The 12,231-nt window shown below is 36.2% G+C and overlaps 1 protein-coding gene and 1 long non-coding RNA gene across 2 annotated transcripts in view; both read right to left on the bottom strand.

The window, feature by feature from the left end:
• LOC116180591 (venom serine protease 34-like) overlaps nucleotides 1–4,727 on the bottom strand; it is a 94,821-nt gene extending 90,094 nt beyond the window's left edge. Inside the window, exon 1 of the mRNA XM_031500671.1 lies at nucleotides 4,681–4,727. Coding sequence (XP_031356531.1) covers nucleotides 4,681–4,694 — 14 coding nt within the window. The 5' untranslated portion in view covers nucleotides 4,695–4,727. The remainder of the gene's footprint in view (nucleotides 1–4,680) is intronic.
• Nucleotides 2,480–3,319, bottom strand: LOC116180613. Its single transcript, XR_004147150.1, has 3 exons — nucleotides 3,176–3,319; nucleotides 3,027–3,121; nucleotides 2,480–2,970 (listed from the first exon to the last, which is right to left on the bottom strand). It is a non-coding gene; the product is annotated as an uncharacterized LOC116180613 (long non-coding RNA).
• Nucleotides 4,728–12,231: the final 7,504 nt, after the last annotated feature.

Raw genomic sequence — 12,231 nt, 5'->3', positions numbered from 1 at the left:
ATATAAACAGATAAGGAATTAAATGCAAGTGCGAACTCATCTATGGATATATGGATATCCCTGAGACTGTTGAAGGCGTCAATTAGGATCTCCTTAATCTGGGACAAACCGTAAAAGTAAATACATTTTGTTATCATAGAAAGTTTTGTGGTAAAAAAATGAGAAAACCTGATTTTCAGTAATATCTTTAGGTAATCTAAACGGTATGCCCATATCGTTCTTTTTTCGCGCATTTTTTTTTTGTTTGCATTTGGTCCGTCCGTCTGTCCGGACCCACTTCTACAGTTTTGAAATACTTTCAGAGGAATTGTCTTACAGTCCTGAAATTTATTGCAATATTGCCCATGAATTATTTCCTCAGATGCTGTTCTCTTAAAAGGGTAACGTGAATAACTTTTACATGCGACAACCAATTGGTGCATGTCTTTAGGGGTGCCAAGTAAAACTTGAAAATAAGGGGGGGGGAGAGATGAACACACGTTCTATTCTGCATGGTATTCTAATGAAAGGTCTCATCGAAATGAATTGGGTTTGTACAAAGGTTTCTGGGCGACTCCTTTTCGAGATCTGTGGGTGACCGGGGAGGGGAAGGGGGGTGGAAACGCATTTTAGCTTTCATGGAATTCTAATTAAGAATCTTGACGAAACGTTTTGGTACAGTCCGCTTAAGGTTGATTCTCCCTATACATAACGTTTCCATACCATATCCTTTCCATAACCATTCCGTAAATTATTATACCTATGAAATTGACCTTTAAGTGATATGTGCGTAAGACATTTAGCCGCGCGCTAAGTCCAAAGGTTTGTGGTGCGGCAAATGGGAACACAGAAAGGATACTCCGCTGGAATTTACCTGGACATCTCATTCCTTAAAAGTGTTAGGTGTAACTCTCAGTCCTAAAGAAATAGGATCCAACACAATAGCCGAAGAAGATTTGAAACAGAAAGTTCGCAATGCATTGGATAAATGGAAATTCTGAGAGGTCGTATAAGAATAGTAAATGCTTTCATAGCACCCAAAATGTGGCATACGTTACAAATACTAGCAATAAAAGATCAAGCACTAGAAGAGATCCAAAACATGCTCATAGACTTCGCATGGCGAAACAGGAAACATTGGACCGACAAAAAAACCCTCACACTACCAATTTGGCAAGGCGGAATGGGGATGGTAAATATAAGAACCAAAGTCAATATGTTTCGAGTCTTCACGGTACTGAAATATTTCAACTCCTACGGAGCACACTGGACGAAAATGATCGACTATAATTTCATAAAAAGCAACAATAGTGACCTGTCGTGGCAATACCTCTATTGTAAACCAAGTAACTCAGGGACATCCGTATACACAAAAAGCCTAATAAAATCTTGGAACACAGTCCCTTTAATGTTAAAAAATTTTCCGTCGTGTCAACACGATCTTAACATGCTACCCCTGTGCGACTGCCAATTGTGGCCACAAACAGCGAAAAATTTAATTAATAATGACATATATGGTACAAGTGTGGACTAAATAACATCGGAGACTGTACAACAGGAACCAAATGGAAGGTGAAGGAGGAATTGTTAAAAAGGTAAGTTACACCCAGGGTAAAGCAGAACATGTTCTCAATGTATGATCTTAAAGAATTAGTTGGAGTAACTTTCCCGGATGTCGTAGGCGTAGTCGGTGCAGGAAAATGGCCCCCAGAAATATATTTCGAGAGAGAAACAGGAAAAAAGATAACTCTCAATTCCAAGACGAGAAGACTGTTGTACGAAATGCAATTGAATGAAGGATCTGGGAAACCCGACAAACTTAAAGGGAACTGGGACGAAAAGGAAATATGTTGGAGTGAAATGTTTAAAAATCCATCACTCGGAATCGATGCTGTCACCTCATGGCGATTCGCAAAAAACAGACTGGCCGACATTATTTTTCTTAACAAAATTGGTGTAACTACAGATAAAAACTGTTATGGTGCAACGAGGACGGTACAGCATGGCACTTAATAGTAGAGTGTAATTTAACAGATGAACTGTGGAAAAAATACTAGTGTGCAAATTATTAAATAGACAATCAGCAATGCCAAGTGATATGTATATGTCGTAGTCTTTTAGTGAAATCCGTCATTTCACGAAAAGCCTAGTCCGCGGCTTAATAATTTAGTGAAATCTTAATAATTTAGTGAAATGCCGATAATTTGACGCATGGGGTAGTTTGCCTTCCCCTTCTAGATCGATAAGGAATGCCATTTATCGATTTCGAAGAGGAAGGGAATCCAACCGCTTGGCCCTAGAAAGTACCAACCGAGGTACCAACACTATGCAGCAGTTTCATATAAATGACTAGGCGTTTCGTGAAATGACGGATTTCACTAAAAGACTACGACATATAGACTTTTCAAAAACAGAAACAACAATCCAGAAATTAATTTACCAAACTTTTTGATAGTGTTAGCCATAAGTTGCCACGTTTTTTTTTTATTGTTGACTCAGGGACGTAGGATCTGTAGATCAAGGAGGGCATTAAATAAATAGATTTCTCATATCTCGATTTCAGTGAGCGACAGTAAGCAACCTGCCAGCTAGCTCTAATAGACTTTCTTTATTACAATAAACGAAAATACTTTGAAAGGAAACTTAATAACAAAATCAGGCAAAAAAAATTATCGTAACCAAATGGCTCATGAGAACGTAAATTCCAAGATATGATCATATCAGGGTTACACCAAATTCCTTTCCTTTAACGTAAAACACAACTTTTCTACATAGGTAACAATTAAGTAGGTAACAGGTGGAAATCAAATTAAATCTTCTTGGTAAACAAAGGGGACGGCACAAACAGATATCTTATCTGGGTGGTAGAGGTTCTGCAACGGCTATGGGCATTTAACTGGCGTTTGACGAGAACGGCGCTCTAATTACGCCCCAAACTAATGACGTGACGTCTGCGTCTTAGTTAAATTGAGTGAGTCCAGAAAAAGAACCCTAAAAGGTATCAAAAAAAATGTTAATAACCTATTACAGTAGTAGGTGGTAATTACCTCGGTGATCTTGAGGGTTTCCACTCAAAGATTATTAGGAACCTATTTATGTGTGATGAATTGGTTCGCCTAAACAGTTTTGCATGATTGTGTTGCTAAAATGCAAAATTCTAAATTAATTTACATTTTCGGTGATATAAAACACTTACGTGACGTGATTCCAAATAATCCCAAAAAGGAATATTAAAGTAACAATCAAACACGGTAATTACTTTAATTGGTACAGAAGTCACTGAAATGATCCCAAAATTTTCGGCAATGATTTATTAATCAGTTTGACTTCAAGGAATTCACGTACGCAACATTTATCAAAATTGTTCTCTCTATCAGCGCACATGCAAAATCGTTGTAAGCGAACATAGGCGGGCCATAAAATGGGCATTGTTGGGTTAAAGAGTAATGCTTATTTAGTTACTAACCATTTTGGACCGTTACAAAGTACTATATACAAACAATATATAGTTTACACAAAAAACAATGTGGTTCCGTGATATTTAAAAAATTCTAAAACGCGATTGAAAAACAGAATCCTAACCGAGTACCGATGGCATCTAACAGATGGTGATGTAAACATTTTTGTCTTGAAGTGGTGCGCGGGTGGTGTTTTGTGCAATTTGGGCGAGGACGGAGAGCTCTGTGTAGCGGAGGACGTAGACTGATTTATATAGGATAATCAAATATGCAACAAATTTTGGTTTTTATGTATGTAGGCAAAGGTATCTGTAAGTAGTTGGAAAATGTACAGTTTTTAATAAATAATAATAATAATAATAATACACATTCTCCTTTCCGTTCACATATGGAAGGCGAATGTGTATTTGCGCGCGACTGAATGTCTTACGCACATATCACTTAAAGGTCAATTTCGTAGCCTATAATAATTTACGGAATGGTTATGGAATGGATATGGTATGGAAACGTTATGTATAGTGAGAATCAGCCTCTAGTCTCCCAAAATTCAAAAACAATGTTGTAACTTACATGATTTATTAACGATTTATTAAGGAGGCACGTACAATCGATTATTAATTAATTGTATTTATCCGTATGAAACCTGAGCATACGCTAAGAGTATTGCCAATCTGTAATAAAAATGTGGCCACGAAATGGAAATGGCTGGCTGTGTAAAAGATGAAGAAAAAATATTTCAATTTCTGGGAAATGTTAAGCCTATACCTTTCCTTATTTGTTTTATCTTTTATTTGACATAACATCCAAGTTTTCGTATACATAAGTATATCATGTGATCAACTAAAATTAACGCTACTACTTGATAGTTCATTGAATTTCAAAATTCTCGTAGATTTCAATAATGTCGGAATTTTATTACAAGTTGTGACTTGTAAGACATAAAATGTATACTTTCACACATTTACATGGATAGTATCCTCACACCCGAAAACTTTTAATGTCAGACATACGAATACCGATTTAAAAGCATCGTAAATTTAGGCATTTTCAAATAAAAACCCGAAATAGCAGTATAGCGTGTATCATTGATGCATGTAAAATAAGTAATCTTTGTAAATATCCAATAAAGTTCACTTTTTATAGACATTGTCTGCTTGCTTCACCAATAAGAGAGAGTCTTAGGAAATTGGTTTAGTATGCATTAGATTGAATAACAATCAATTCGATTTATTTTATAACTTACCTGACGATTGCCATGAAGTTTTGCGACAAATTTGTGATGAACCGCGATACGCAAATTTGCACGTGTCACAATTTACCGTTTTACATTTACTTCCACAACCGACACCTTGAACTTGTATACTGTTAAAATTGAACTTGGCGGCTCAATCTGCAAGAGATTCTTTCTCGATTGGCCATATATGTAGAAATGTGACTCAGCTTGCTCGTTTCGAAGTACGTTGAAATTTTCCAGATTAACTATCGTCTTAATACAGTTAGACTTTACTGTTATGTTTTGGTTTTGTTTCATTGACTCGATTTATTTATTTGTAATACGAATGTAATTTTTTTGTAATTTTTAACTGTCGATCAAAATGTGCCATTATGAAAGTGTAACAGGATGCCAAGTATACAGACGTTAAGTAAGAAGTGGTATTTCCATTTCACCGTAAGGCATCAGGTACTTAATGGACCTATTTACCATTTGCCAATACACCTACACGATTTCGGATTGGTATCCGTTACGGTAATTGAAATGCAAAAAATCCGGCGGAATTCCAAAGAACTGATCTGGTTTCTTTTAGTTAATCGATACGTTCTTAAAATTGTTTGAGTAATTCCATAATAAGAGTCGTTTACGATCCGTTCCTAAATAAATTATTTCTAAAATAAAATGGATTTTCATTCATACTTGCAGAACTAGTCCGGGATAGGATACAATATATACTCGTATCATGTGGAGAACAGGGTAAAATAGGGCGTTGCAAGAAAGTGCATGGCACTGGCAGTTGGAGGGAATGTGGAACGGAGGTATATTGTACAAGAACCATCACTTAGGCTTCGTTTACCAAAATTTCGGGTAAATAGGACAAACGCATTTAGTCTTTTTCCTGAAACCTTTACCATAGGTTATTTTAGTAAAAGCTCGTTTGCACATTGCACTGGAAACCCATTGAACGTGTATGGTAAAAATTGAGCGTTTGATACGTGGAGCAAATTTCTGTTTGACATATCTGTTTGATGACTGATCCTTCTAATAAGTGCAAATGCATTGTAGGTGGAAATACTGGGCTTTTGACTTCATATCTCGTAGTTTGACAATCATTGAGTGCGCATGGCTAGAATTCGCTCTGTGTTTTGTGACCGGAAGCGTATAACAAAGAATTTCGGGCGAGCGATTGGTTTATGTCGATCTCACCTTCGGCTTGCTCGGCATAGGCTTTATTTTGGGACCGGAACCATGTAACGCTCCACAATTTCGAGCGAGCAGTTTGATTTAAACCGATCTCGACTTTGGCTCGCTCGGCATTGGTATGAACTCTTTGTTTTGTACCAAAAAATCGGCAGATGGAATTGTGTTTCGGACCTATGGTGTTGCAAATGTAATTAGGCACCTTTGAAGCTTTCTTTAGCGGTTCCACCGGTTACGTGTCCAAATTTTAATAATAATAATAATAATATCATTTATTGAGATGCACAAAGATGTTACAAAGAACTTTCATTGCAATTTCGAATTTTTAATTGGATGAATTGTTAATATCCTATGAACAGTTATGCTTAATAATTTCTGTTAGACTTGGCCTTGGCATTGAACTGCCAAATATCAGCTGATTGATAACAATTTCCAAAAGTTGGGGATTTTGATACCAATTTTCTTCAATTTTTTAAGTGTGACTGGCATGGAATAGTTCTCAAATTTACAAAAAAGGATTTGGTATTTAATCCACCATCATCTCATCTTGGGGATTTAAAGTAAAAGCCGAGTGGAAGATAATTAATTCAGTTAAAGAAGAGTGTAATTAACCATTTAATTAATTATTTTATCGTCACATGACGGAGATTTGCAACTGTCCATGTGGCACACATTCTAATTCAGCTCAATAGCATCACGAGGTGATATAATTTTCTTAATTCTCTATTTAGATTGTAATATTTCCATCCTCACTTGCAGCTGTTTCGACCGGATTCATTTCTACCGAATATTAATACCAGATTTGTTGCGTACCGACCGTCAATGTACCCCACGTATTTGCACTAGTATTGATTCAGCTTTGTAGTTTCCTATGCTAAACCCTAGTCTACATTCCCTAATTCAACAGAAAACGAAGGACAAAACTTTACTATCCAAATCGAATTTGACACCGGAAGATAAGATGAATTCCGCAAAAAAAAATTGTCTCAAAAGTTATAAAGAAATTCCAGACAGTGCAGCCACAAAAATCTACCTCCAAATTATGAACAATTTAATTAAAAGTTTGATCAGTAAAGAAGAAAGTCTTTCTAATCGATTATACAGCATTTGGTAGTAATATTTTGGCGCCAATGGATAAAGGATCACGGCGATTTTAAACTAAAGGACAACTCCATTTCTTCCAATTTATATGCTTGCATTGAACTGAACGGACACATGTTAATTAAACTCATTCGATTATTTAGAGAAAAAGATTACTTAACTGTAATATGTTTTGTCCTTGACTATACAGTAGTCAAATCTCTGAACAACTGTTTAGAACCGCACGATCTCTTACTTCAACTTATTGCACTATGGTAAATTTCAGCATTAAGGAGTTGTGATCTAGAATTAATCGGATAACACTGATCAACAAAATTCAAATTGACTTGGGGGAATTGTTCACTTTTCCAAGAGAACAAAAAAAAATGCATTTCGCATATGGTTCAGGGAGATGAGATTAACAATATGAATATTGGCACAAAAATTCCTCGTGCAAAAAAAGATGCATTTAATAGCGAAGAGGAGTTTGGAATGAAGGTAAACATTAACGCGTGCAATATATTGGGTTTGCCAAAAAATTTTGACCACGTAGATGCGATATAGAAGAGGAAACTATTGACGAAAACGTCTGTGAAGTTACCAATGAAGTTTGTATGGACAACAATACCGTAATGCAATTTCAAGATAATTTAGAAGACCGACTAGAAGACAGTGAAGATACCGAAAATGACAAAAACCATTTAAACAGTCCATGGATATGAAAGATTACTCCCATAAAAATATCGATTTGTCAGAAAAGAGTCATCAATATTTGAAAATAAATCTGCCAAATAACAAATCAGCAGTTATTAAAAAATCCTCATACTGTGTCTTTTAGAAGAAGGAAAAGGAAAAGTATAAATACAGATAGACTTCGAAGATTTATTGAAAATAAACGAAAGGCATCGGCATCGGTTTCAGCTGCTGAAGATTTAAAACAATCAAAATTAAATAAAACTGAGTAAAACTAGCTGTGAATCTTCTTCAGATGTCGAGTCAGATTCGCAAGATGATTCGAGTGAAGAATTTTCTTCGGAAAATAAAGACTGTGATAATTGCCAAATCATCGACATACGGACAGAACAATGTATTACGCAGTAATCAGTATCGTACCATAAAGACCGGTATGTTGGGAGAGTGGCGCAGTAGTGCGATACGGAAAATTCCTCATATACTATGAAATTTCTGAAAAGAGTCATCAATTCATATATATGGCCGAAAAACCCGGATGGTTGTTGTGGAAAAAAGGTTAGTTTTACAATCATGCACGTACAATGAGATAATGTTTTTATTTGAGGTATATTTTCTACGGTCCCATTACGTTAATAGGTGTAGTACCCTTACAAATAGGAAGATGTGATTTAACAGCAATAAATAAATTGTGTATGTATTTTATATAATATACATATATCTCTTTTATGTACTTCTAAAAATGTTAAGCTGATTCAGAGAGAAAAGTTATGTTCCGTTAAGGCCGCTAGACATGGAGCAATACAACGCGCAAGAACTTGCAGAAAGAAATTGCAAGGTCAAATTCTTGCATGCAATAAGCATTGCATGGTATTTGACATGGTGCAATTCTATTTCAATTGCCACATGTCTGCCAACAGAAGAAACATATGGATTTGTCAACAAAGCTGCTAACCTCAAATAAAAATTGAATTTTGATTGCTTGAAGAAACATGAAAATTACAAGAATAAATAAGATTAATAAAAACAAGTAATGAGTGCGTCTCTCAGTATCATAGTTGCCGCCGCTGTATTTTACTAGGTTGGTGACACAAAAACAACTAGATTTATCCCTAGAATTGCGCGATTCATGCAAGAAAAATAGCACCGGTCCTATAAAAATTGCACGCAAGTCTCTTGCAGCAAATGATCAGCTAGCTTTGAACTGCGCATGCCTTTCGCAATTTTTCTTGCAACTTGCATGCAATTGCAATTTTTATTGCTCCATGTCAAGCGGGCTTTAAGGCCGCTTTACATACTGCAATTCTTTGTGCAATACAGTTGCAGCAAGTTATTGCAAAAATACTGTACATGCAATAATTATTGCACTTTGGTTTTACACGCGGCAATTTTCTTTTTGCAATAGTTTGTTACCAACATTCGCATTTAAAATTGAACTAAAAGCTTTATTCTATTCAAAATTCATCAGGTGTTGTTATAATTCTGAATGCGTTTTGAGTAAAAATGAATAGACACTTTAATCGAAAAAAAGGCAGTCGCAGCTTCAATTTGTGTAGTAATAGTAGTAATAATAACAAAGTCTAGTTTCAACGTTTGGGAATTCTAGAACCTGGCGTTGTCAATACTTTCCCCCAAAATATCACGTGCAAGTGCAATAAAAATCGCGCGCAACCGCTAACCTGCAATTGCAAGTGAATTGCCAAAATGAATCAGCTGTTTCTCAAACGCGCATGCTTCTGGGCAAGTTTTATTGCGTATTGCATGGTCTTGCATGAAGAATTGCAGTATGTAAAGCGGCCTTTAGTGATATGGATTCCTTTTATTTTTTGTTACTTCATGTATCTTAAATAGAACATGTGTTTATTGTATTTTTCCTATTTATTTATAAATGACAGGGAATATCGTCCAAGGCTAACCTACCCATTGAATTCAATATAAAACAAAACAACTCTGTCCATACTCGGATTTGGACCAGAGACCGCATACTATTACTGGCAGAATATCAAGGGAGCCCACGTAATTATTTGCTAGTTAAACCACTAACCAGAGACTTGTAGTTAAACTGTAAACGAACAATTAAATAATTTGCCAAGTATATAGCCGTATTACTAAGTATTTCTTAGATTTAGGATCGAGTTTAGGTTTATTAGAATTCCTGGCATTTTTTGGCATTTTAGGCATTGATGTGGTATTCATCTGGCATTATTGGCATTCATCCGGCATTTTTACCAATTATGGCATTTTAGTGTACACATTTTCACTAATGAAATCCCCTCCCTCGGCAGGAGCTATGGGGACCGTAAGACCATTTTCGTCAATTTGAACGAATATGCATCGAGCACACTGCACAAGTCGTTCAAGTAGTAGTGGAATTTGTATCGTAAAAAAACTGGGCGCTATATTGGATTTTTACGAAACGAGATAAAGGACAAAAAAGAAGAATAATGACGTTCTTGCGTTACGGAATTTTGTTTTTTTTCCCTAGGGGCGAAATTAACCACCTTTTGCAAGGCGTGCATCTTCGAGTCGACTTTGAGCGGCCAAAAGTTTCTTAGAGTTTGAATGGCAGTCTCTCTTTCTCGTATCGCAAATAGAAGGGCGAGCTATGAGCAGTGGCCCAGTGGAGTATTCTCTTATGGAGGGTTCTTAGCGAAATCCATCAAAATGCAAATTGCGGGTGAACGGGACGTTGGAAGTGGGTACCGACAAAAGGAATGTGGTTGCCCCGACACGATCTACTGATGGTGGAGTCAAACCATCAAACGGAAATTGCGGGTGAACGGGACGTTGGAAGGTAGTTCCGACAAGAGGAATGTGGTAACCTTCGACAAGATTGATAATGGAGTCAACACTGCTAATACAATACTGATCTGCCACACAAAAATGCGCTGAAGTCCCTTCGAGCTGATACGAGAACTTATAATTTTGTGATCTAAAACTCGAGCTAAAATTTTAACAATATTCGCAGAAAAAGGATTCATTGAATAATATACCGTTATAAAATTGACTACAGTTTTTATTATGTAAGTTGTCGGTCATTGTCGGTAAAACCATTGAATAATAAATCTGATTTATTATTCAATGGTAAAACTCAACAGCGAATATTGGTGATTGTGATCATAGTGGCTGTGGTCATCAGAGGTGAATATTGGCTGTTGTCGTTAACAGACAAATTGGTCGTTGGTCGTTCTGATCATGTTAGACGACTTTAGCCTGATAAATCTATAATCGCCCATAATAGTGGCGATTAGCCTGATCACAGTGGCTTTCAAAACTGTCGTTAGCTGTTGGGGGTTTGTGATGATAATAACAACGATCAAAATTTGAGTTGGCATTTGTGATCAGATCGGGCTTCAAACATACAGTTATATTTCAAATGGTTGGGTAGATCTTTGGAAAAATTTGTATTTTTGGATTTTCAGTAGTGTAGGTCGCTTTTAAACTTCGAGGTTTGAATATGATAAATAAATGACCTCTCTTTGTATAAATTAGGCCTGATTAACGTTGGTTATGGTTCGTCATATAGGTGCACATTAGTACTTGAACTTTGGGGTTAATGTGGTGTAAAGTAGGTAAATGAGATATCGGATACCATATCATCAATCAAGCCACGTAAATACTCGTTAATGAGATCACCTTAATCCCTTTCGGCTTTTGTTACACCTGATAGGATCGATAATGGACGGAACCTTTTTTTTAAAGTTAGGAATAGAACAATTCGTTCGTATCTTTTATCACAGCGAGTACCTCCGGTACCTACATACATTCGCGAGGTATACAAATTAATTACATAACTTCTGTCTCGGCGAGATCTAAAGTGAGTCGCGCCTGCGTATTATTCATTCAGGTGAATAGTTTACTTCGAACGTTTACCGAGAAAACATGCCGTGAGTTTAAGCTACGTGGGCAAAATGCTAAATTGGGCAGGTAATCCGCATATGGTAAAACAAATGACGATACCATGAATAAAGAACAAGTGACGATATTTGAAGTGATTAAATATAGTATGCCGTGCTCTAAAAATCAGCTGACTTGAACTTAAAATGCGTAAAAATATTGTGGAATGCGGCTTCGACAAGGTTTTGTGAAGTGTCTAGTTAGGTTAGGCGATTCTCTTCTCTTCTATCAGTTGTTCTGCTGAAGGTATTTGTGACAGAAACGCCTACTCTCGCTCTATTAGTGTTTATTTATAAATATTACGTTGCCTGTACCCGACTTAATTATTACCGCTCATTATCGTTAGCAATATAGCGATAACGATTAAAACGTAGTTGCGTACTTTTATCATCGCTTGATAATTAAGTAAATAATCGCATCCTTCACCTGGTTGTAAAAGTAAGATGCTCTACAATGGATATCAACATGTAGGTCAATAATCTGCGAATTTTTGCGGACTATTTATATAAAACCATTCTTACGCCAAATCCAATCCCCTTTGTCGCACTAAACGCAAAATTATTCTAGTCTACCTGTAAATGCCATCTTACCGGTTTAATATTGTAGTCATTTAAAATCCTATTCAATACAAATCTTACAGTTAGCCGTGTTGAAATCCACTTTTTAACATCCTATTACGATCAATCAAATTGGTTCACAACAAAGCGTTATTTT

The sequence above is a fragment of the Photinus pyralis genome, unplaced genomic scaffold (genome assembly GCF_008802855.1).
Source record: "Photinus pyralis isolate 1611_PpyrPB1 unplaced genomic scaffold, Ppyr1.3 Ppyr1.4_LG1, whole genome shotgun sequence".
Taxonomy (NCBI): domain Eukaryota; kingdom Metazoa; phylum Arthropoda; class Insecta; order Coleoptera; family Lampyridae; genus Photinus; species Photinus pyralis.
This window is presented reverse-complemented; position numbering and strand designations above follow the sequence as displayed.